At 37.7% G+C, this 27,534-nt stretch overlaps 1 protein-coding gene across 2 annotated transcripts in view; it reads left to right on the top strand.

Moving 5' to 3' along the window:
- FNIP1 (folliculin interacting protein 1) overlaps window positions 1-27,534 on the top strand; it is a 124,664-nt gene that overhangs the window by 32,636 nt on the left and 64,494 nt on the right. For both annotated transcript variants that reach the window (XM_040241784.1, XM_040241786.1), the window contains exon 2: window positions 17,588-17,714. In XM_040241784.1, coding sequence (XP_040097718.1) covers window positions 17,588-17,714 — 127 coding nt within the window. The remainder of the gene's footprint in view (window positions 1-17,587; window positions 17,715-27,534) is intronic.

Here is a 27,534-nt window from a genome sequence, read left to right as displayed (position 1 = left end):
ACTCTCAGAAGAAAAGCAGATCATGAGCATAAACCATTTTGTACAGTTGTTTAGTTATAGTAAGCCACACATCACTTAAAGAAAGTTTCACATCATTGTAGAAAACTATTTACTAGTCAAGTTCCCTGATGCCAGATAAAGGCCAGTTTTACAAGCAGGCCTTTCCCAGGATCTCAGTCTTAAACTTGCCACGTTAAGTCTTTTCTGGATGTTCTTCACTGGCTTTATTCATGCTGGTTTTCTAGGTTTCTTATAGAATGTATGCTGTGTCCCCACATAGGCAAAACCAGAAGTAGTAATTTATAGATTGCTTTCATGTATATTATCTTATTTGATTCCCCTCACAACTTCTAAAGACTTTAAAAATGATCCACATCAAAAAATAAAGTTAAACATTCTGTTAGCTTCTCATAGGTTTGTATAGTCAGTTTATATTATGTTTAGAAAAATTATTCTCCTTTTTGAGGATTGAGTTGGGAGAGAACACTGAATGCATTACCCCCTGAAATGACTGTGTACTTCAGAGTAAGTATAAGGAAATAAGTACTGAGATATTTCATTCACATTAAAAAATAATAATAAAATCCTATTTCATGTTTTGTTAACATTACACTGATCTCAAGATTAAAAAGCTTTGTCAGAGTTTAGTCTTTAGTTTTGACCTATTGCGTGTGTGCATGCTCAGTCACTCAGTCCCATACACCTTTTTGCGATCCCGTGGACTATAGCCCACCAGGTTCCTCTCTGCATGAGATTTTCCAGGCTAGAGTACTGGAGTGGGTTGCCATTTCCTCCTCCGGGAATCTTCCCAACCCAAGGATCAAACCTGTGTCTCCTGCAATGGCAGGCAAATTCTTTACCACTCACCTATTGACAGGCTACTAAATGTCAGCCATGGTACTAGACACTAGAATACAGCTCTGCACAAGAGAGGTATGGTCCCATTCTCATAGAGCCTATGGTCCAGTAGAAATGGAGATAATAAGTAGGAAATTATGACAGTAGTCTACTAAGTGCCAGAATGAGGGATGTACAGAATGTCAGTTTAGAGCTCTATTGAGGTAGAGAAAGGGATGCCGTGGAGGCAAATGGGAAGGGAACCTATTCCAGATGTAGGGTGGAGGATGGAATGACAAGGAATACTTCTCATGAGAAGAAGCATTAACTGAAACCTGAAGAATGAATCGGGCTAATAGGGGGAGGACAAGAAAAAGTGTGCTAGACCAAAGAAAAAGCACAGTGTAAAAGGTTGAAGTGAAAGAATCATTTAAAGAACTTATTTAAGTGGATATGACAGGAGGTGGGAGGAGAGAATAGGCAAGAGCCAAATCTATTAAAAAGTTAGATCTTTATCCTGAGAGCAATTAGGTTATTAACCAAGAATTTTTAAGTAGGTAAGTGGCATGTTGAGGTTTTCCCACTTTAGGTACACTGGAGAATAAACTGGAGGAAAGCAGGAAAGACTGGGAGACTAATTTAAGCAGTGAGATATTATGGTAGCTCAGACTAGGATGGTGGTAGTGTGGTAATGGTGGTGATCCTTTGAAAATTTTTTAAAAATAATTTATTTATGTGGTTGCACTGAGTCTTGGTTGTGACACATAGGATCTTGACTCTTGTTTGCAGCATGTGAACTCTTAGTTGCAACATATGAGACCTAGTTCCCTGACCAGGGACTAAACCTGGGCTCCCCTGCATTGAGAGCATGGATTCTCAGCCTCTGGACCACCAGGGAAGTCTCGAGTGATAGTGATCTGACTCAAGACATTTAGGAGATAGGATAAACAGAACTTGATGACTTCTGGATTTTTGTTTGAGCATCTAGGTGAACAGAGATTTTGTAGGTTGACATTAGAGAAACCGTTGGCTTTCCTGTTTTGGAACATGTCCTTTTTCTTCCGCTGTTTCTTAGTGTTACGGTACTTCGGTGGTTTTTGAGTTGGTGGACATCAGACTTTTTTTCTGGGTAGTTCATTTCTGATATGAAACTTTGCAGTGGAAAAGCAGATCATGTTCTGCCATAAGATTATGAAAGTTATCAAGTTACTTTGTATTCCTTGGAGGAAAGTCTGATGCTATACATGCCCTTTTGAACCTTGTTTTCTTCATGTAATAAATTATCTTAGAGATCTTTATATATAGCTCTTATGCTTTTAAACAGTTACACAGTGTTCCACTTGAATGAATATACTGCAGCATGTTTATCAGTCTCTATTTGATGGGCATTTTAGTTTTTTTGTTTTTTCCTTTTAATACATTTAGTGCCTCAGCAAACATGCTTATACCCTGATTATGTTAAGTCCAAATTCCTATCACAAGTCTGTCTAGAATGAACCCTGAAATGTTAGATTGGTTAGGTCTGTAAAATTATTCAGTGAACTTTTATGTCTTTATGCAGGCTTCTAACTTCAACAATCAAGGATGGGTTTTTAAAATTAGACCTAAGTTTTAAATACCCACCCCAGTGTTCTTGCCTGGAGAATCCCAGGACGGGAAGCCTGGTGGGCTGCTGTCTATGGGGTCGCACAGAGATGGACACGACTGAAGCGACTTAGCAGCAGCAGCAGCAACAAGTTTTAAATGAACTAAGTCAGATAGAAAAAGACAAATACTGTATGATATCTATGTGGAATCTAAAAAGTAATGCAAATGAATCTATTTACAAAATAGAAACAGACTCACAAGCATAGAAAACAGACTTATGGTTACCAAAGGGAAAAGGGTGGGGGATAAACTAGGAGTATGGAATTAACAGATGTACACTGCTATAAAATGGGTAAGCAACAGGATTCACTATAGAGCATAGGGAGCTTTATTCAGCATCTTACAATCTATAACGGAAAATAATTGAAAAATATGAATATAACTGAAAAAATAAACTTAAATTTTTAGAGCAATTTTATGTCCTAGCAAAATTTAGTGGAAGATACAGAGATTTCCCATACATCCTCTGCCCCCCACATATGAAAGATGAATTTTAGAAGTTTCTGTCTGATGAATTGTGGTGAAACTCTAGAACCATTATGCCAGATATTTATATATCCTAACAAGTGCCATGATATTAGAATTATAAACTATTGCAATTAAAATAAAGGAAGTTACAGTTTTTGTAACTAGGACAAGAAGGCATTGTACATGGAAGAGACACTTCTAGTAACAATGTCAGTAATTCAAGTGTTTATTGAAATTTTGATATGTGTGACACAGTGTTTTAAGTGTTGAGATAAAACAGTCTCCCTATACTAATCACAGAGCTGGTCCTCTGTTATATTAATAGGTGGGGAATCTGAGGACTATAGAAATTAAGACACTTTTCTAAGATCATAGTCAGTATGTGGCTGAGTTGGGATTTAAATTCAAGTTTGGCTGATTCAGAGCTCATTCTGTTTGTTTCATGTTGGGTGTGGGGAATGAGTTTGGTTTTAGCATATTGTCTGCTAGGATTTGGGATAATAGCCCACTACATTTAGGCATTTCTGTTGCTTACTGCATTTATCACATCAGCATAATACCCCAGATGTACCCTCTTGTGGTTTTTTTTTTTTTCCTGGAAGATCTTGCTGATACAAAAGTGCAAAAACTCAGTGAAAGACATTGTTTTTAAAGCAAGTTGAAATGTCTTTATTTCATGAACCAGCTAAATAATGTAACTTGGTAGTTGTATTGAAGATTATAAATTCAAAGGTAGTAATTTGTGTCAGACTTATCTGTCTAAATTTAACATAGGGTTCAGATTCGTGAACCAGTTTTCATATTAACCTTTCTGTGTCTGTGATCATTAGGGCCTGCTTTTAGGTTGATTGTCATCTGGGTGGAACACAACCTTGTGGCTTTCAACTCTGTGTGTGTGTGTGTATACACTTGTTTGAAATGACAGGGTTGGGACATGGAACTTGAGAGAGGAGCTATTCTGTTTTCTTGTTCACTAAATGGTCCTGAGTTCTTCATATATGGGGATGGTTGAAGAGCTGGTTTCTAGCTATGGGTAGTCTGAGTCCTCTGCCTGGGACCTGCCTTTGTTGAGTTAAAGAACCCTTAAAACATGTTGGCATTTCTAGTCTGTACCAGCTCCCAGGACAGTACTTGGTTTATTGAATACTTAGGTTGATTTTCTTTAATCGCATATTTTTAGTAGAAGAGATGAGGAATTGAAAAGTAGTCATGGTTTGCTTTTGTAAAAATAGCAGAGTCTTCGATGGAACTAGAGAACAGGATGTCACTTGTGAAATGACAGAACTGGGTAGATGAACCTTTTCAGAAATAGATATTGTCATTGGCAGTATGTTTCTTAAAAGTTCCCAGGCCCCCATGGTCCTGTTGTTAGGATTAAGCCTTTTAGCATTGCAGCATGGAGGGGCTTTTGACTTAATTCAGACTTCTTGGTATGTCACGGGACAGTCTTGTGGTTTCAGATGAATGTGGTTCATTGCTATTATTAACCTGGGTTGGCAGTTGTACATAACTGGAGTTTTTAGGGATTTTGAAAAACAGAATTGCCTAAGAGAAACAGAGATGCTACTAACATACAGCTTAAGATTTTATTTTCAAATGTTATTAACATCAAAATCAGCCCAAATCAGTTATAAATTTAGTCATGTAACAATTTTAATGCTGAGTTTTTAGATACTTATTTTATGAATAGTTGATTAGAATTATGGTGATTAATTAGAAGGACTTGAGAATGTTTGGACAGGTGGTAATCATTATTTTAAAGTCTAATTTATAGACACTACATATCAGTCCCTGGTGTATGTATGTGTTATTCTCTTTGTCATTTACTGCCCTTCTTTCTCATACTCATTACATAGGAAAACTCAATACAGCTATTTGAAGAGCAGTGTGCTTTTGTGTATCTCATATATATAAGTCAAATTTAAATTAAAAACTGGACATTGTATTAACTTATCATAATTCAATTATTTTATAGTTGATGTTCTTAAATTTTACAGATATAGACCTGAATTTATCAGGTAGTATTTTTTATGCTTTTGTAAACATCTTAACTGTGTGTCCCCATTTAATTATTTATGACTTGACTTAATTTGAATTAGTAGTGAATTTAGTACATTGTTTTTATGTTTTAAATAAATCCTGCTATGAAAGTAGGATTAAAAATACTTAAAAATACTTTTTTCAATATGTGTTATCCAGTTGAACAACATGGATACAGGCTCTCTAAATTGTTTCATCTCATTTTAACCTTTTTGCAGTGCTTCACTGCAGTTTAAGTTCTCAGGTATGTAGGATGAATGTCAGAAAGTTAAAAACCACATAGATCAGGAGACAAGGTGAAGGCCCACTGGTGAGGAGCACTGGCTGAGATGCAGGCAGCCGCAGCCGCCGGGCCTGGCGAGGAGACCACGGGGGCCTCAGCCTCCCAGGGCCTGCCCGCCTGTGTTCCCGCTTCTGACTCTGAATCCGAGGAGGCGCCCGGCTTAAGCCAACTGCCCATCGAGATGCTCCTGGAAGTGCTGAGCTACCTTCCCACAAGCGTGCTGCTCGGGCAATGCTGCCACGTGTGCCGGTACTGGCGCTACCTGGTGGACACCCGGGCCATGTGGCTGAGCATCTTACCCTACAGCCACGCTAAGCTGTGGCCTGTCTTCCGATCCTGCCTCCCCCGAGACGACGACGATGACCCCAGGCCCTGCCTCCTGGGCCGCTTCTGCCAGCGCAGACCCTTAGGACGCAATCTCTACCCGAACCCCCATGGCATAGACTCCTTCCTGCCTTGGAGGACAGTCAACTGTAGAAGCTGGAGAAAGGAGGAAAGCTGGGAGGACGACCGCAGGCTAGTTCCCAAGGACTCTTTCCAGCCTTTCTACAGGTGGTGTTACAAGAAGCAAGTGTTGGACCTGGAGGAGGAGGGTCTGTGGCCGGAACTCCTGGACAGTGGAAAGATTGAGATTTGTGTCTCTGCCTGGTGGGCAGACCAAGAAGCCTCGGTCTGTCTGTATGAGCTAATTGTCCAACTTCTAGATGCCAAGCAGGCCAAGCTACATCATTTCTCTCCTAGGCCAATCCATCAAGGTACAACCAGTATCCCTTTTAAGACCGACCACCTGTTCTGCAACCTCAAGAAGGGCATCCGTTTTGTGTCTCTGGAACACTGGATTTGGGACATGAGGTTCCTGCCTGAGGACTGTGGAATTATCGTGCCCAAGGCCAGTGTGATTGTACAGGTCTACTGGCTGCTGCTGCTCTAATACAGCCCCTGTTCTACAGAGTGGAGACACACAGGATCCCTAAGGAGCTCCAGGTCTCTGGATGGAAAGCAGATGAAGCCGCTGCTGCCTTTGATGTGCCCACCCTGAAGTGTCCCTCCCACGTGCAGTAGAAGCTGGGACACACCCCAAGAGGAGGGTGTTTTGTCAGTTTCATCCAAAGGGAAGTGTGATAGGTTGAAACTGGCCTGAGAGTCATGACCACATGTAGTGTGTGGTTCTGGAGTAGATATACTGGTTTGGACAGTGAAGCTCTGGAGGATATTTTTGGGTCAGCTGGAGGACTTTGGATAGAAGGAATAGGAAACAACCATTTACAGGAAGGGAAAGGTGGACACCATTGCCTGAAAAAAGAAACATATAATTTAATTTTGATGTATATATACTGCAGTCTGGCGTGCTGCAGGCCATTGGGTCGCAAAGAGTTGGACATGACTTAGGGACTGAACAATATATACTTCTGTCTACACTGTGCATATATGCATTTATACACAGGTGTTTGTATATATGTATATATGCCACATTAAAATAGAATACGTATATATCCTTGTATTTGTATTCTTGATTGCCTTCTGGATATATACAGAAGAACTAAAGCACTGCAGGGTTACTGCAGTGGTGATAGGCGCATAGTTGTGATTTTTGTAGTTATTGATTATGTTTATCTAAATTTCTCATTTTCTATAGTGTTATACACAAATAAGTATTCTCCAATGCAATTTCACTTTCCATAAATAACCACATTTAGAAATCGTCTTTGCTGACAAAGTTGTTTCGTGTGTGTGTATGATTCTAATTCTTTTTTTTCCCCAAAAAACTTTAAACTTTTTATTTTGTTTTGGGGGTGTAGCCAATTAGCAATGCTGTGTTCATTTCAGGTGAACAGCGGAGGGACTCAGCTGTACATATACACGTATCCGTTCTCCCAGTTCTAATTCTTTGTGTTAGTGATAGCCCTTAGTGTGTGGAAGAGGACTCTGAGGTTCTCAGTGCTCTCATCTGTTTGCACACATGAAATAGAGTCCATGATGGTCACATCCTCCGTGGCCATTCTCACCTCGAGTGTTCACTTGGGCCATGATCACATTAAAAGTGGTGCCCCTTTTAATGTGGCACACCGTTAACCAGGATGCACTGGTAAGGAGCCATAGCTTCTACAATGCCACTTGGCCAGCCTGGAAGCGTTCATTTCTTGGTAGAGTTCTAACCATTTGTGAAACTTGGTTCACCGTGAAATTTCCGTTGGAAAATTTTCACTGCAGAAACAGCTGCCAGTTTTTTATTTATTTTCTACAGTTCCTGTCTGTCCCTCTTGTATGGTCATTACTGTGCGTGCCAGCATGCAAAGTATCTTTCCATTTAAGTGTGTTTAATTTTGTCCTTATATGTTGCTTACTTCTCTTGGGCTGGGACTTCTTTATCTTCCCAGGGACCAAGTAGCCCAAAGTCACTGCTTTTTTTATGACGATCATGATTAGCTGTTGGGTTATTCTATATAAAATTGAATTTTTCTCCTAGAAGTCACTGGAATCTTATATTATTCTTAAATATATGATTATTCTTTTGTGTGTATTGTTTAGATTTATTTAAGACAAACTTATAAAGAATTTTAAAAAGTGAAAAAAAAAAAACCACATAGATCAGATGTGTTTACTGAGGATAGCTTTGCTATTGTGTATAGACAATTTTTGTGAATAGTGATAGTGTGCTTACCACTCTTAATGATGAGGCTTAATCATATCTTCAGTTAAATTTTAATAAAAGGCAACATGATAAAGTGGAAAATATGGTGAATAAGATATCAGAATTTAGTTTCCAGTTAATAAAAGATCATTCTTAAGTCTTTGTCTTTCCATGTCTTAGCTGTTGTAAATAGTGGTGTTGTGAATATTGGGGTGAATAATCTTTTTGAATTAGAGGGTTTTTTTTTTTTTTTCAGATATATGCCCAGGAGAGTGGATTCTTGGATTATATGGTAGCTCTATTTTTAGTTTTTTAAGGAACCTCTATATATTTTCCAGAGTGGCTGCACCAGTAGATGTTCCCATCATACGTAGTGTAGAAGGGGTCCTTTTCTCCACACCCTCTCCAGCATTTATTTTTTCTAGACTTTTTGGTGATGGCCATCCTGACCGGTGTGAGATGATACCTCTTTGTTGTTTGATTTACATTTTTCTAATAATTAGTGAAGTTGAGCATCTTTTCATCTGTATGTTTTTTAAAAATATTTTTTCCCTGTAAATTTATTTATTTTTATTTTTAATTTTATTGGAAAATAGTTGATTTTCAATGTTCTATAATTAATATTTTTAGGTGTACAGCAAAGTGATTTACATACATGTGCATATATTCATTCTTTTTAGATTCTTTTCTTTACAGATTATCATAGAATATTGAATAGAGTTCCCTGTGATATACAGTAGGTCCTTGTTGCTTATCTGTTTAGTAGTGTATGTATGTTAATTCCAGGCTTCTGATTTCATCTCTCCACACCACATTTCCCCTTTGGTAACCATAAGTTCGTTTTCCATATATGTAAATTTGCTTCTATTTTGTAAATAGGTTCAGTTGTATCATTAAAAAAATTAGATTCTGCATGTGGGTGATATAATATTTGTCTTTCTGTATCTCACTTGCTTCCCTTGGTGTTATAATTTCTAGGTTCATCCACATTGATGAGGCAACGTATGTCTTCCTTGAAGAAATGTCTGTTTAAGTTTTCTGTCCATTTGTTGATTTTTTTTTTTTTTTTTTAGATATTGAGATGATTGAGCTTGTGTAATTTGAATAATAATTCCTTGTCAGTTGCATCATTTGCAAGTATTTTTCTCTCAGAATGTAGGTTGTCTTTTTGTCTTGTTGATTGTTTCCTTCGCTGTACAAAAGCTTTTAAGTTTGATTAGGCTCCATTTGGGGCTTCCCTGGTGGCTTAGCTGGTAAAGAATCCGCCTGCAGTGTGGGAGATCTGGGTTCGATCCCTGGGTTGGGAAGATCCCCTGAAGAAGGGAACGGCTACCTACTATGTTATTCTGGCCTGTAGAATTCCATGGTCTTGTATGGTCCATGGGGTCGCAAAGAGTCGGACATGACTGAGTGACTTTCACTAGGCTCCATTTGTTTATTTTCACTTTGATTTCTTTTGATTTGGAAGACTGATCTAAGAAAATTTTGCTACAGTTTGTGTCAAAGAAATGTTTAGCTTTTGTTCTGTTCTAGTTTTATGGTGTTATGTCTAATATTTAGGTATTAAACCATTTTGAGTTATGTGTGTATATGGTATGGAGTACATGCAGGAGACCCAGGTTCGATCCCTGGGTCGCGAAGATCCCCTGGAGAAGGAAATGGCACCCCACTCCAGTACTCTTGCCTGGAAAATCCCATGGACGGAGGAGCCTGGTAGGCTGCAGTCCATGGGGTCACAAAGAGTCGGACACGACTGAGCAACGACACACGTGTGCTTAGTCCCTCAGTCATGTCTGACTCTTAATGACTGTGGACTGTAGCCCTCCAGGGTCCTTTGTTTGTGGGATTCTCCAGGCAAGAATACTGGAGTGGGTAGCCATGCCCTTCTCCAGGGGATCTTCCTGATCACCAGGAATTGAACCTGCATTGCAGGTGGATTCTTCACTGTCTGAACCACGAGGGAAGCCCTGTATGGTATGAGGGAATGTTCTGATTCCATTGATTTACACATGGCTGTCCAGTTAGACTCTTTTGCTGATTTCTTCCATTTAGTTTGGAAATACATGCCTTTAAGTATATACCTTTTTTCTTTAGGTAGATAGATACATACATACATAAATGCAAACAATAATATATATTTGTATGTGTCTTTTTCCTTTAAGAGATAGCCTTTTGTGGCCTTACTTCTTCTTCTACTTATCTGGGTGACCATGGATCTTGGTTGCCCAAGACCATCTCAGGTGTCTTTTGTGCATTTAGGGCTCTCCTTTGCTTTCAAAATTTTACAGGTTAGATGGTCATTTGTATGGTCACATTATTTTTCTCTCTACCCCTTTTAAAGGGATAGTATATACTTCTGTATATACTTTCTGAATAGTATATACTTATCATCTCATTTTCTCATTTCTTTTTTCTAGTTGCTTTTGTTGTGTAACTACCCTGACTCCAACTCTGCACTGAAATGGTTCTTGCAAGAGTTCCAAAGACCACCAAATTACAAAATCCCATGGATGCATGTAGTCTTTATAAATGTTTTGGCTTTTCTGCAGCCTTTGTCACTATGCCCTGTTCCTTTTTTCATCTTCATCTTCCTTGACTTTTGAAATAATATTTTACCATTGATTGTCTCTTTTCTCTTTTGTGGTCTGTGTTTACTGATCTTCCCTGATTTCTCTACTCTCTGTCCTTAAGATATTACTATGTCGTAAAATTCTAGCTTATTGATTCTTTGCTTTCTCTTTTCCGTTTTTAAAATTTATTTTACTGAAGTATAATTGATTTATAATGTTGTGTTGGTTTCTGGTGTATAGCAAAGTGATTCAGTTTACACACACATACACTTATGCAGGCATACTTTTTCATATTCTTTCCCATTATCATTTATTACAGGATTTTGAATGTAGTTCCATGTAGGAACTTGTTGTTTATGTGTATCTTTTCTCCTTTCCATTAATATGTTCTCCCTGAATAATTTCACTACCAACTATGTATCAATAACTCCTCTATCTAGAACTCTAGTCTAAGCCTTTCTCCTGAATTCCAGAGCATTTTTTTTTCATCAGAATATCAGAGGTGTTTCTTCTGCAGCATCTCATAGGCCCACTGAACTAAATCTGTAAACACCCTTTCCCTCCTGTATTCTTTCTCTACTACTCTCTTCATCAAATCTGAAACCTGAGAATCAGGCATCCTTTTTTCCCCTCATTCCCCATATCCGGTCTCCAAGTCGTTTCTTGGTCTCCTAAATAACATCTGGCTCCCTCCCTTGCTGTCTTCAGTGCTATATTTGGTTCAGGTTAGAACATTATTCTTACCTTCACACCTTCCTCTCTAGTCAGTTCTCTAAGTTTTTGTAAATGTGATTTTCTAAAAGGCACAGATGCTCTTACTGTCATTTTAACACCCTGTTTACTCATTGTCTGAATGAAGTCCTTATGTGTTTGTGTGAAATAGTTCTGAGTTTTGATCTAGCGCCAGTCTGCCTTTCCAGCTTTTGTTACTTCACTGCACACTCCAGAGTGAGGGTCACTAAGAATTATAACGTATGATGTTTTCTTCTTGCAGGGAAGAGAATCCCTTCTTCTCAACTTGGAGCTCCTACAGACTTTAAGTACTTCATCGATAGTAGAGAATAATGGTTATGATCATGGATTCCAGAGGCCTAGTGCCTGGAATCTAAACTGAACTTTGCCAATTACTGTGTATATTTAGCTCTGTTATTTTGGGCAGGCTACTTAATCTCTCTATGCCTTAGTTTTCTTGCCTGTAAAATAGGAATGAAGTTGTGAAGATGAATTGATGCTGTGAAGAGTATATGAATTAACATATGTAATGCCCTTAGGACAGTAACTGGTATACAGTAGACAATAACTGTCACCTATGATTTATTATCCATTGTATATCATTTATTATTGTTCTTTAGTGAGTCTGTACCTGACCTTCCTATGCAGACCTCTTGTCTACATTATAATCTTACCTCAGTTACAGACTGTGTTACAGTGATAAAATTATTTGCCTTCCTATTAGACTGTGAATCTTTCACAGTCATGTTTTTCTTTTCATACTTAATGAATGCTTTTAAGTCAGTGAATGAATGCACAGAAATATTCCCAGGGCCTGGCATTGTGCTTCTGAGGATGGTAAATATTTAATCTCTGTTTTATTGAGATGTCTAAAATGTAAATAATATAAATACACTATGAAAAGTGAAAGTGTCAGTCACTCAGTCATGTCTGACTCTGCAACTCCATGGACTATATAGCCCGCCAGGCTCCTCTGTCCATGGAATTCTACAGGCAAGAATACTGGAGTGTAGGTGGCCAATCCCTTTTTCAGGGGATCTTCCTGACCCGGGGATCGAACCTGAGTCTCCTGTGTTGTAGACAGATTCTTTACTGTCTGAGCCACCAGGGAAGCGTGCGTGCGTGTGTGTGTGTGCGCGCGCGCACAGTCACCTAGTCATGTCTGACTCTTTGAGACCTTGACTCTCTGAGCCACCGGGCAAGCGTGTGTGTGTCTGTGTGTGTGTGTGTGTGTGTGTGTGTGTGCAGTGATGTTTGTCTGTGTGTGTGCAGTTGCCAAGTCATTCCTGACTCTTTGAGACCAGGCCTTCCTGTCCTTCAGCATCTCCCAGAGAGTGCCCAATTTCATGCCCATTGAATTGGTGATGTCATCCAAACATCTTATCCTCTGTCACCCTCTTCTCCTTCTGCCTTCAGTCGTTCCCAACATCAGGGTCTTTTCTGGTGAGTCAGCTATTTACATCAGGTGACCAAAGTATTGGAACTTTAACTTCAGCATATACACTATATGTATAGTGGTTTCTCCCCATAATCCTCCTTTTTAAAGATTGAGGTACAGTTTATGTAAAAAGCACACATTTTAAGTGTATAATTTGATTAATTTTGAAAAACGTATGCATCTGTTTAGCTACAACCCCAGTAAATATATAGAACATATCAGTCAGTCCAAAAACCTTTCTAGTCTCCCTTCCATCCTGCCCCTGGCCAAGCACTGCTCTGATTTCTATCACCATAGATTAGTTTTACCTGGTCTATAACTACATATAAATGGGATTACCAATATGTATGCTTCTGTGTCTTAAATTTTTTTCACTCAGCGTTGTTTCAGAGTTCATCTGTATTATGATTAGTAAGTAGCTCATTCCTTGTTATTTCTGCGCAGTATTTCAGTGTAAGAATGTACCACAGCTTGTTTATTCATTTTCACATTGATGGTCATTGTGGTGTTCCCAGTTTTTTTGCCATTAGGAATAAAGTTGCAAAAACTTTTTCTTTGAACATATGTTCTCATTTCTACTGGGTAAATATCTTTGAAAAGAATTGCTTTGTTATAGCTGCCAAAATTTTTTCTAAAATGGTTGTACCCTTTTATACTCATGCCAGCAATGCGAAAGATTCCACGTGCCTCATATTTTTACCAACAACAAATGTTACTGGTCTTTTGTGGAAGTGTTTTCATATGCATTTATCTGATAGTTAATCTTGTTAGCATCCTTTCCACGTGCTTTGTTCCTTCATCATTCATATACTCCTTATCTGAAATGCCCAAGCCTTTCACCCATTTAAAAATTGGACAAATGGTTCATCTTAACTGCTTTATGGGAGTTCTTTGTATAGGCTATTTACAAGTTCTTTGTCATTTATATAGCAGATATTTTTTTCAGTTTATGACTGGCCTTTCTAAAAAAACTTTGCCTTTTAATGTGCTGGTTTTAAATTTTAAAGAACTCCAATTTATTAAATTTTTTATGCATAATAACTTTTGTGTCTTGTATAAGAATTCTTTGCACCCCTTGATTGTATAGATACTCTATGTTTCTAAAAGCTTTAGAATTTAAGCTTTTGTGTAGTCTTATTTTGAGTTAATGGAGAACATTTTAAGTTACAAATGCTTAGGTAAGTTCAGGAGAAAGCATTCTTGCTCTTTTTATTATTGTTGAGATAAATTTCATGCACTGTAAAATTTACCTTTTAACCATGTACAATCCTGTGGGTTTTTTAGTATAGTCAAGCAGTTATCCAAGCTATCACTGCTATCAAATTCCAGAACATTTCATCACTCCACATGCTTATGAAGTCAGAGAGAGAAAGACAAATATTATATGATATCATTTACATGTGGAATGTAAAAAAATAAAATATACCACTGAATATAACAAAAAGAGACAAACTCACAGATACAGAGAACAATCTAGTGGTTACCAGTGGGGAAAGGAGAGGGGCAAGATGAGGAGTAGGGAGTTAAGAGGTACAGACTACTGCATATAAAGTAAGTGAGCTACAAGGGAATATTGTACAGCACAAGGAATCTTAAACTATAAATGGAGAATAACCTTGACAAAGTGTGAACCAGTATGTTGTACACTTGAAGCTTGTAAAATATTGTAAATCAACTATACCTCAGTTGAAAAAAAGAAGTCTTTATACATTGCAGTCATCTCCCTTCTCCCCTGCCAGCCCTCCTGGGAAACCACTAATTTACTTTCTGCCACAGTGGATTTGACTATTCTGGACAAATCAGAGGGTATAAATGGAATTTTATGGTATATGGCCTTTTGTGTCTGGTTTCTTTCATTTGGCTTAATGTTTGGAAGGGTCAGCCATATTGCAGCTTTTTATAGCCAAGTAATATTCCGTTGTATAGGTATAACATTTTGTTTGTTCATTCATCAGTTGATGGGCATACCTTTAAACTTTTCAAAGGAAGTTTCTGTTTTATTTTTTTAGGTTGTGGAGTATGATAGTTTAATCCATGTACTCACTGGAAGAATACTTTACAAATACTTAAATAAGAAAAGGAGCAAAGCCTTCTAACTTGTTTTTCTTATTATTGAAGTAAATTTCACCTACTGTAAAATTCATCCATTTAAAATGTGTCGTTCCAGCATGCCGGCTCTCTAGCTGTGGAGGGCAGGAGCACACCAGCTCAGTGGTTGTGGTGCAAGGGCTTAGTTGCTCCACAGCAAGTGGGATCTTATTTCCCTGACCAAGGATTGAACCCATGTCCCCTGATTGCAGTTTATCTCAATCTGATCCATATCCAAGCACATGAATGTGAATGATTGCTGGAGAAAATGACCCAACTGTGTAGTTTGTGACTGGTATATTTTCATAGCCTTCAGTCTCAGGTAGACTTTCATAATTGCCAAGAAATCTTATGTTCCCCAGTCAGCACATTTTCTTTTGCTACAAAGACTGCTCTCTTTTGCTGTCTACTGTCCCCACATTTTACAACCTGTCCTTTATTTTCCTTCACCTGCTTTAGAAAGTATACAGGGCTTCTAGATATGAACTCCCCCATTCTTACCCTCATATCTATGAATCTTCCTTTGTCTGTGTCCATCTTTTCTTCTTGTCCTAGCGCAGTGATTATCCTTTTTTCGGAGGTAGTTCTTTCATCTGTACTCTATATTCTATCCTCATCCACTTGCTTAGACACCTTACTTTGTCAGTCTTCCTCTCCCATCCACTTCACACTTTGTCATCAATATTGTAAACATGTTCACGTGTCCTTTTTAATAACAAAATAGCTGTCTTCTAGTTCATGATTCCTTTTCTTTTTCATTTTCTTTGACATTTGTCTTAAAATGTCTATATTTTCTCTACCCTCATTCGGTCCTTAAATCTCTGCAGTCTGACCCCTGTACTTAGAAGTGTCTTTATCATGGTCACCAGTGACTTCTTTGCTTATAAAACTAGTGGGTACTTTTTAGTAACAGCCATGATATTTCTTCTTCCTCTCTTAAGTGCTCCTCTGTCTTAGTTTTCTTGAGACCAACCTCCTGATTTTCTCTTATCAGTCTGTCCTTTTATGGTTTCCTTTGCCTAACATCAAAGCACAGTTCAATAAAATCTGTTCAGTGGGATGCAAATCATTGTGATCTAAGGATGAATCCCTGGTTTAGTTTGATTGTCCAGGATAAGTTTTTCATCAATTCATAGACATTTGCTAAGGATTAAATAGAAGAAAACTAAAATTATATTTTCTGTCAAGATTGGGGTGAAGATGTTTTATGTTGCCGGTTATGGATTTTTTTTTTAACATTCATGGACAGGGTTAGAGTTGCTGTTGTTGTTCAGTCGCTAGGTTGTGTCCGACTTTTTTGCGACCCCATGGACTGTAAGCCCATGGACAGGCTCCTCTGTCCATGGGGAATTTCTCAGGCAGGAATGCTGGAGTGGGTTGCCATTTCCTTTTCTTGGGGATCTTCCTAACTCAGGGATTGAACCTGCTTTGGCAGGCGAATTGTTTACCACTGAGCCACCAGGGAAGTACTAGGATTAGGGTTAAGATTCTCTTAAGGAAATGAAGGAATGTAATCAAAAGCCGTGACTGTGAGGAATTGAGCACTTAGCCTAACCAACAACAGGCAGCTCCTGGAAGGACAGTTCTCTTCTTTCTCGGCAGCTGTCCTGTAAGTTGTGGTGCATGCAATTTATGAGATTAGTATCTCTGTCATACAATTCATTGCTTCCTCTCTTTTCCTCTCCTCATCTCACTCATTCCATTAGTTTTTTAAGTTGTGAAATACAATGCCTGTATAAAAGTACACAGGACAAATGTAGTGGCTTTTTTCTTTTTGGTACCGTATCTGTGTAAACATTATCCGGTCAAAAATAGAACATCATCAGTGCCCCAGTCCTCATGGTATGTCCCTTCCTGGTGAAATCTCACCGCCCTCACCTAACTCTGAGCTATAACCACTCTCCAAGCTTTTGAAGCCATCATTTCTTTTGTTTTCCTGATAGTTTAAAAAACTAAATGTGCATTCCTTGATAAAGCTTTACTTGATTTGAATCTTTCTATAAATGGCAAAATACACTACTGTGTGTATGTGTGTTTATTGTTTTCATTTCTTTTGCTCATGGTCTATCGGAGTTTTTGCCTGCAGCTGAGGTTCATTCCTTATGTTTGTTGTGTAGTGTTTCATAGTATGAATATTTACCCAGTCTGTTGGTAAGTATTTGAATAGTTTGCAGTTTTCAACTATTATGAACAGTGCTGCTCTGAACATTCTTGTATAATGGCATACTTTTCTGGAATAGAATTGCTGGGTCAACTTCATTTTTACTAGATGTTGTCTAATTAGTGTATATATTTTAAAACCTATTCTTCAAAAAGATGATGCCATTTTCACTCGTATCAAATATATATGGGGAATTTCCCATTTGGATGTTCACCACGTTTTTACATGTTTTTGTTTTATAAGTAATTAGCTTTTGTTATTTAAACTGAAAACTGGATCTGTTTTTTTCATTTCCATATTAAAAAACAGTAACAAAAGTATTTAAAAATAAGGATTAATAAGGATTATTAATCTCATGCCATCTGAGTCCATGCCATGAAATAAGCATATATTTTCGTTATAGTAAATGTTTTTACATATTTTTATTAGCTATATTTAGATTCATGTGGGATAATTATATTTTATATATACTGAATGATGCTTGCCACAACTGTTCTTTTTAACCTAAAGTGCCATAGCTGTGTAAATTTTCAGCCCTAAACTAAATGGTGGTATTGTATATAAATATCCTCTGTATTACCTTGAGCAGCGTACTACAACTTAGGGTTTCATTATATAGGTTTTTATTTCCAGGTGTTTATGTGGAATATTTATTAAAGTAATTCTAATGAATCTTTATTTTTCTTTAAAGTTGGCCTTTGCCAGAGTTTGATCCAAGCCAGATTCGACTGATTGTATATCAAGACTGTGAAAGACGAGGGAGAAATGTCTTGTTTGACTCCAGTGTTAAGAGAAAAAATGAGGACATATCAGTATCGGTGAGCATTGTTATTGGTTTGGTTCACGTTTAATGCCAAATATTCTAATTCAAGAAAGAGTGAGTCAAATTTCAATTATGGTACTTTTTATCTGTCAATATAAAACATCTTTAGCATGTTATTAAAATTTAGAGCACCGATTTTGAGAATTTGTAAAGGAAAAAATATTTGCCTTATTTGCATTGGTCTAGTACCAGAGAAAATTTTAGTTTGACACTGACTTATATACTTACATTGTGAGATATGACCAGAGCTACAGGGATTCTTAAAGAGGACCTGTACAAATCTCCCATCTTATATAGCTGTGGAAAGTGTGACCAGAGAGGTGACATTATTTGTCTGAAGGTACAAAGCAAGTTAAATCTTAGGCCCTAGTCCATCATATTTTCCCATTCTGTACAGCAATAGCAAGAATGTCTATTCGGTTGACTTTGACTATCATATTTTGAAATATTTTATGACTAGTTTAGCAGGAGTACATGGCCATTCACTTAGTCATCCAAGTAAATGCAAGTGATTGCTGTCATTTTGCTATTGCTACTTCTCTTACCATTTCAGGCATAAGGACTCTCCATCTCCTGGATCTGTAATCTGGAAGTGGAAGCCTGGAACTGTCTTTTCTCTCCTCCCCTAAATTGACAGTTTTCACTAACATTTCAGTAAACAACTCAAAGCAGAATACTTTGGGAAAGATTTTTCTACCAATAGAATTGACTTATAATAGACAAAGAGTTATTTTTTAATAGGCATACAGCTACTTGGGAGTTTGTACTTGAGGTTTTGTGTTCTTAGAAAAATCTGATTTATTTCATGTGGTCTGTTGTCTTATTTATAATAGCATCTTCATGGTCTATTTAAGTGGCATATAATAAGTACTTGGTAATTTTTGAGTTATTTTGATTGTCAGGTTTTATGATGTTCCTCTGATCAGTAACACATTTAGTTTTCTGGAGATTGTGCTTTGTTTAGATTTCTTAGCTGTTACCTGAATTTTTTTTTTCAGTCTGACAAATAAAATGGCAACATTTTCTTAAAGTATTATTTAGTTGTGTAGATAACTATCTACAAAGCGTTAGGCACTTGGAGATTTATGTCTCTACCTCTCTTGTTGCCTGCAGTTAGACATTCTTACAGAGGTAAAGATTGAACAAATAAATAATTCCAAAGGGAAATCAACCCTGTATACTCATTGGAAGGACTGATGCTGAAGTGCCAATATTTGGGTCATCTGATGAGAACAGCCGACTCATTGGAAAAGTCTCTGATGCTGGGAATGATTGAAGGCAAAAGGAGAAGAGAGCAGCAGAGAATGAGATGGTTGTATGGCATCACTGATGCAATGGACATGAACTTGGACACTGTGGGAGATGGTGAAGAATAGGGAGGCCTGGTGTGCTATATTTGGTCCTTGGCCATGGGTTTGCCAAGGATTGGACACAACTGAGAGACTAAACAACAACAATAATAACTGTGAAAGAAACATAGAGAATTCTTATGAGATTCCACAGGAAGGAACCTATTTCTTATCAGTTTGGGTGTAGGCGTATTAAGGAAGGTCTCAGTGAGGAAGTGACATTCAACTTGGGATCTGAAGAAATTGAAGGCATGGTATAGGAGATGAGTATTCCTTTTAGCAGAATCAGCAAATGCATTTTATAGAGTGATTTAGGAGCTCAGTGAATTGAAGGATGTAAAACAAGACCAGTCTGGCTGGAATGATAGGAAAGTAGTATGTAACTTTGTTGAGAGATGAAATTGGAGCGAGGTAGAATAGGAGCCAGAGTATTTAGGGCCTTATATGTCTTTGAGTTAGAAGTTTAGATTATATCTTGTGCAAAGGGAAACCATTGTAGGGATCTGGTTCATGTTCCAAAAAGTCACTTTGGTAGAGAGTCGAAAAATAGATTCACACATATGTGGTCAATTAACTTACAGCAAAGGAGCCAAGAACTATACAGTGGGATAGGATAGTCTCTTCAATAAATGATGCTGGAAAACTGGACAGCCACATGCAAAAAAATGAAACTAGATTGCTTTCTAATACTGTACCCAAAAACTAACTCAAAATGGGTTAAAGAGTTAAATATAAGACCTAAAACCATAAAACCCCTAGAATAAAACAAGCAGGAAACTCCGTGACATTGTCTTTGCTGTGATTTTTTTTTTTTTGATATGAGACTGTTAACGAAGATGACAAAAGTAAAAATTAACAAATGAGACTACATCAAACTAAAACGCTTCCACGCAGCAGAGGAAACCATCAACAAAATGAAAAGGCAACATACCAAATGGGAGAAAATATTTGTAAATCATATATCAGATAAGGGGTTAATATCATATATATGAAGAATTCATGTAACTCAGTAGCAGAAAACAAACAATGTAATTGAAAAGTGAGCTGAAGATCTGAATGGACAGTTTCCGAAGAAGGCATAGAGTTGACTAGCAGATACATGAAAAGGTGCTCAGCATCTAATAATCAGGGAAGTACAGATGAAAACCACAGTGATGTATCATCTTTTTGGATGACTATTACCAGAAAGACAAGAAATGACAAATGTTGACGAGGGTGTGGAGAAAAGGGAACCCCTGTACACTATTTGTGGGTGTGGAAATTGGTATAGCCACAATAGAAAACAATGAGGCGATCCCTTAGAAAACTGAAAATAGAACTCCACGTGGTTCAGCAGTTCAGCTTCTGTATTTATCAGAAGAAAATAAGAACACTAACCTGAAAAGATATGTGATTACACTCTCCTGTTTATTGCAGCATTATTTATAATAGCCAGCATGGGTGAAGCTTAAGCGCCCACTAATGGATGAATGAATAAAAATATAATTCAGCCCCAAAAAAGAGGAAACCTTGCTATCTTTGTTAACTTGGATAGACCTTGAGGCCAGTATGCTAAGTGAAAGGAGTCAGACACAGAAAGGCAATTCTGTATGATCTCACTTATAGGTGGAACGTAAAAAAAAGCTAACAAATACAGAGAACAAATCGGTTGTTGCAAGAGACAGGGTGTGGGGAAAATGAGTGAACGGGCATCAAAATATACAGATTTCCAGTTATAAATAAGTCATGGGGCTATAATGTACATTGTGATCACTGTAGTTAATGACACTATAGTGTATATTTGAAAGTTGCTAAAATGTAAAAGATCACATAACAGGAAAAACTTTTATAACTATGCATAATGATGGATGTTAACTAGACTTATATTTTTTTAATTAATTTTAATTGGAGGCTAATTACTTTACAATATTGTAGTGGTTTTTGCCATACATTGACATGAATCAGCCATGGGTGTACATGTGTCCCCCCATCCTGAAACCCCCTCCCACTTCCCTCCCCATCCCATCCCTCTGGGTTGTGCCAGTGCACTGGCTTTGAGGGCCCTGTTTCATGCATCGAACTTGGACTGGCAGTCTATTTCACATATGGTAGTGTGCCTGTTTCAGTGCTATTCTCTCAAATCTTCCCACCCTCGCCTTCTCCCACAGAGTCCAAAAGTCTGTTCCTTACACCTGTGTCTCTTTTGCTGCCTTGCATATAGGGTCGTCATTACCATCTTTTTAAATTTAAAAATATATATGCGTTAATATACTGGTGTTTTTCTTTCTGATTTACTTCACTCTATATAATAGGCTCCTGTTTCATCCACCTCATTAGAACTGACTGCTGAGCCATTGTGTGTATGTACCACAGCTTTGTTACCCATTTGTCTGCTGATGGACATCTAGGTTGCTTCCATGTCCTAGCTGTTGTAAACAGTGCTTTGATGAACATTGGGGTACATATGTCTCTTTCAGTTCTGGTTTCCTAGGTGTGTATGCCTAGCAGTGGGATTTCTGGGTCATATGGCAGTTCTTTTTCCATTTTTTTAAGGAATCTCCACATGTTCTCCATAGTGGCTGTGCTAGTTTGCATTCTCAACAACAGTGTAAGAGGGTTCACTTTTCTCCACACCCTCTCCAGCATTTATTGCTTGTAGACTTTTGGATCGCAGCCATTCTGACTGGCGTGAGATGGTCCCTCATGGTGGTTTTGATTTGCATTTCTCTGATAGTGAGTGATGTTGAGCATCTTCTCATGTGCTTGTTGGCCATCTGTATGTCTTCTTTGGAGAAATTAACTAGACTTACTGTAGAGATCTTTTCATAATGCATACAACCACTGCATCATCACTATGTCATACATCTGAATTGAATATGATTCTGTTCTCACTTATATGTCAATTTTTTAAATATAGTGAAAAACACCACCATGTTGGTTGTGGGAGGAATGAGGGAGAAGGAAGTGTTTGGTGAATTCAGCCAAAATGGTTGAATAGCTGAGTAGTGAGAGCCAAAGCCTTTGACTGTGTGGATCACAATACACTGTGGAAAATTCTGAGAGACAGGAATACCAGACCACCTGACCTGCCTCTTGAGAAACCTGTATGCAGGTCAGAAAGCAGTAGTTAGAACTGGACACGGAACAACAGAGTGGTTCCAAATAGGAAAAGGAGTACGTCAAGGCTGTATATTGTCACCCTGCTTATTTAACTTATATGCAGAGTACATCATGAGAAACGCTGGGCTGGAGGAAGCATAAGCTGGAATCAGGATTGCTGGGAGAAATATCAATAACCTCAGATATGCAGATGACACGACCCTTATGGCAGAAAGTGAAGAAGAACTGAAGAGTCTCTTGATGAAAGTGAAAGAGGAGAGTGAACAAACTGGCTTAAAGCTCAACATTCAGAAAACTAAGATCATGGCATCCGGTCCCATCACTTCATGGGAAATATATGGGGAAACAGTGGAAATAGTAGCTGACTTTATTTTTCTGGGCTCCCAAATCACTGCAGATGGTGATTGCAGCCATGAAATTAAAAGATGCTTACTCCTTGGAAGGAAAGTTATGACCAACCTAGACAGCATATTAAAAAGCAGAGACATTACTTTGTCAACAAAGGTCCGTCTAGTCAAGGCTATGGTTTTTCCAGTGGTCATGTATGGATGTGAGAGTTGGACTACGAAGAAAGCTGAGCGCTGAAGAATTGATGCTTTTGAACTGTGGTGTTGGAGAAGACTGTTGAGAATCCCTTGAACTGCAAGGAAATGCAACCAGTCCACCCTAAAGAAGATCAGTCCTGGGTGTTCATTAGAAGGACTGATATTGAAGCTGAAACTCCAATACTTTGGCCACCTGATGTGAAGAGCTGACTCATTTGAAAAGACCCTGATGCTGGAAAAGATTGGGGGCAGAAGGAGAAGTGGACGACAGACGATGAGATGGTTGGATGGCATCACTGACTCAATGGACGTGGGTTTGGGTCAACTCCAGGAGTTGGTAATGGACAGGGAGGCCTGGTGTGCTGCAGTTCATGGGGTCGCAAAGAATCAGACACAACTAAGTGACTGAACTGAACTGAACTGAGATGAGATGCCTAAGAGTCAAAGTTGTAGATGGTCAAGCAGACAGTTGAAATCTAAATCTAGCTGCAAATGTGGTAAGCATGTCATCTTTGTATTTAGAATGCTAATAGTTCAGCAGAACTTGGCTAAGACTTGACAGGTTGACAATGATTGATTAATTAATACTCTTTATTATTTCGTTAGCAAATGTTTATTGAATTTTTTTGTGTGTTCTTGATGATGTTCCATTGAACTGCAGGATATGACCTCTTTACTGTTTCTCTTGATTAATGCTATTCATTGTGTTTCTGTAGCATTGTTTCCTTGTGTTTTAAACATCGTTATGAGTCTTATTTTCATGGTGTTTCTTGAACCCTTCCTGTCCACCTTTTCTGAGATGACGCTTCATTAGTCTGATTAGTCTTCTATCTCCTCCTCTGTTGGTTAGCTCTTTTTCTTTGCCTGCAAATCTTCACAAAGTCTCCTTACCCAACACCAAATATATGGTTATCCTTTTACTTTCTTGTATATATGTCCTGTCTTTTTGTGTGTCTCTTTTTTTTTTTTGTCCTTCTCAGTGTGTGTTTGTGTCTCTTAGTTTCTCTGCCTCACTGTCTCTCAGGCTCTCCTCAGTGTCTCATCTCAATCTCTCCTTTGTATCTCTTTGTCTCTCTTCAGTATCTCTTCTTGGTCTTATCTCTGAGTCTCTTAGTCTCTGTTTCTCAGTCTGTCTACTGGCTCTAATCTCATACTATCCATTCAGTCTTCTGAAATTTTCTTATAAGCCTGCTTCTTCTTTTTGAACTTTTGTCTATGCTCATCAGTGACCGGAAATCAAACAGCCTTGAGTACTTGCAGTCTCATTTGTTTTATATATCCTCATCTTACGTGCTGTCAACCTAGATGAAGATCTACCCTGTTTCAGGTTTATTTTATCACAATTTTATGGATCCTTTCTGATTGCTCCAGGTATATATCTTTTCTCCTACATCAGAATTCTCGTGGTCCTTTTTTATATTGATAGCCTTTCATAGACTTCTGTGTCAAAGCTGTATTTGTCTTTAAATTGCAAAAAAAAGTAAAAAGTTTGTCTGTTATTCACTTTTGTTTCCTAAACTGTACCCTGCCTCACATGTGTTAATTATTCAGTACATATTTTTGATCAGCTTTAATTATAAGTTCAGTTCAGTCACTCAGTCGTGTCCAGCTCTTTGAGACCCCATAAATCACAGCACGCCAGGCCTCCCTGTCCATCACCAACTCCTCGAGTTGACTCAAACTCATGTGTATCAAGTCGGTGATGCCATCCAGCCATCTCATCCTCTGTCGTCCCCTTTTTGTCCTGCCCCCAATCCCTCCCAGCATCAGAGTCTTTTCTAGTGAGTCAACTCTTCGCATGAGGTGGTCAAAGTATTGGAGTTTCAGCTTCAATATCAGTCTTTCCAGTGAACACCCAGGACTAGTCTCCTTTAGGATGGACTAGTTGGATCTCCTTGCAGTCCAAGGGACTCTCCAAGAGTCTTCTCCTACACCACAGTTCAAAAGCATCAATTCTTCGGTTCTCAGCTTTCTTCACAGTCCAACTCTCACATCCATACATGACCACTGGAAAAACCATAGCCTTGACTAGACGGACCTTTGTTGGCAAAGTAATATCTCTGCTTTTGAATATGCTATCTAGGTTGGTCATAACTCTCCTTCCAAGGAGTAAGCGTCTTTTAATTTCATGGCTGCAGTCACCATCTGCAGTGATTTTGGAGATCCCCACCCAAAAAAGTCTGACACTATTTCCACTGTTTCCCCATCTGTTTCCCATGAAGTGATGGGACCGGATGCCATGATCTTCGTTTTCTGAATGTTGAGCTTTAAGCCAACTTTTCACTCTCCTCTTTCGCTTTCATCGAGAGGCTTTTTAGTTCCTCTTCACTTTCTGCCATAAGGGTGGTGTCATCTGCATATCTGAGGTTATTGATATTTCTCCCAGCTATCTTGATTCCAGCTTGTGCTTTTTCCAGCCCAGTGTTTCTCATGATGTACTCTGCATATAAGTTAAATAAGCAGGGTGACAATATACAGCCTTAATGTACTCCTTTTCCTATTTGGAACCAGTCTTTTGTTCCATGTCCAGTTCTAACTCTTGCTTCCTGACCTGCTTGTAGGTTATAAGTTAGGAAGTGTATTATCAAAATCCTATAAATACTTTCATGAAGATTTTATATATTCCTTTTGAACAACAGAGAGCATGTTTTCTCCCCCACCGCCCACCCCCCAGATTGTGAGCTGTTGGAATCATTGTTTTTTTTTTCATCTACGGGGAAAAAAAGCATTAAGTTATGAGTTCTGTATAGGCAAAGAGTGTGATGTAAATGATAATTTTGAACTTTTACATGATATTTGGGTCTGTGCATAATGATGAGATAGTTTGGGCATCAGCAGCTTCCTGATTATTGTCTTAAAATGCTGAAATAAAATTGTATTAATGTATAACTTTCTCAGAACATTTATTCATTCCAGCTCTGGTATATTCTGTGACAAATGGGTCAGATATTCAGTGGATTTAATCCAGAGAGTTCACGTGTTTGTAAAAGTTTATTTTTATTTTTTTATATTTGATCCTCAGACCTTATTCATCATCTAGTTGAAATGTGAAATTTATTGAGATGTGGTTTCTTTGAACACTGATATAGGCAGATGGATCAAGTGCAATTTGATCATATGCTACTATCTTTATCCTGGACATTGTTTTTGTGTTAATAATCTAATGCTTTTTTACATACTGCCAGTGAAGTTGCATTGTAACTCATGTTTCAGCCTTCACATTTGCAGGCTCACATTGTCTTTGGAAAGGTGAATATAAATTTTAATATGTCAGAGTTTTGCACACTGAAATTCTACAAGTGCCAATAGTTGAATCGTAATCGTGATTCCAGATTTAGAACATAGGATTTGGTTAGGTTATTGAATCTTCTTCAGTGTTGATATACAGAAATCAGTGAACTCAGTATATGCAAATAACTTCCAATTGGAAGTATGAAGGAATCTAAGGCTCCATTTAAAACAGCAATTTTTGAAAGTTCCTTTTCATAAACTTAACAAAATCTTTATGTTTAAAACTTTAAGTCTGTTGAAGTACATAAAAGCTTGAACAAATCAAAAGGCAAAATATGTTTCTGGGTAATGTACTTTGGGTTATAACGTTGTCTGTTCTAAGTTGCTTTTTAAAAAATGTATCTCAATAAAAATGCCAACCTTAACTATTAATATTATTGGTGGGTGGTCATTTCTGGAACTAGACAGCAGATTCTAAAGTTCAAATGGAAAAAAAATAGCAATAATAGGTTGGAAAACTGAAAAAGAAGAGTTGTAAGGTTGAGTTAATTCTACCAGATTTGAAAAATACATGATAAAGTCTCAATAATTAAAACAGTATTTTATTGGAGCATAAGTAGACCAACTGACTAATGGAAATAAAAGATCAGATAGATTAAATCCATGTAGGAATTTAGTATATGATAAAGACATCCTTGAATCAGTAGGGTAAAGATTAATAAATGGTATTGGGATAATTAGCCAGTTATAAGAGAAATCAACTTAGATTCATGTATCAAGCATTTAAATGTAAAAAATAAAATGAACATTACCAAAGAAAACATAAGTTTCTATGTATTTGTGGAGTGGAAAACACCTTTTACCTATTATTCAAAATGCAGAAGCCATAAGGAAAAGGCTTATAAATTTGACAACCTGATAGAAAAGGAAGTAACTTGGATGATGAACAAAACAGTAAAGGCAAGCAAGCCAAAAAGGAAAAAACCTACCATAAGGAAAATTAAAAGACAAATGATACCCTGGGAAAACATTTTTATGGGATATAAGACCAGCTGGTAATGTTTCTATATAAAGAATTCCTGTAAATCAAGACAGGAGAACTGCTCAGTAGAAAACTGGAGTTCACATATAGATGGCCTTCCACATTCAATGAGATTCTTCCTCTTTGTCATAATAAAAGAAATGAAAGGAAAACCTGTAGTGTGGCTTTAGTTCTTTTCTTTTAGATTGGGAAAAACCCAATTATTGAGTGACAGTACCTTACTGTTAAAGTAAATGAAATGATATCCATGGAGGATAATCTGGCAGTATCTACCAAAATTTTGTGTATTTATGTTTTGACCCAGCAGTTCCATTGGCAATGTCATTAACAGATGACTGGTTAAATAAGCTATAGTATATTTCCACTCTGGAATACTATGCAACTGTATTTAAAACAGAAAGAATGAGGAAGATTTCTAAAGACAGATGAAATGATTCTCTATGATATTAGTGGAAAATAAAGCAAGGGCAGAACTGAATCACTTTTTCTGAAAGAGAAGAGGAAAAAGAAAACGCTTATATTTGAAAAAAGAAAACGCTTATATTTGAA

This window comes from Oryx dammah, unplaced genomic scaffold (genome assembly GCF_014754425.2).
Source record: "Oryx dammah isolate SB20612 unplaced genomic scaffold, SCBI_Odam_1.1 HiC_scaffold_5, whole genome shotgun sequence".
In the NCBI taxonomy this organism is placed as follows: Eukaryota; Metazoa; Chordata; class Mammalia; order Artiodactyla; family Bovidae; genus Oryx; species Oryx dammah.
Note: the sequence above shows the minus strand (reverse complement) of the source record. Positions and strands in the feature narration are given on the sequence as shown.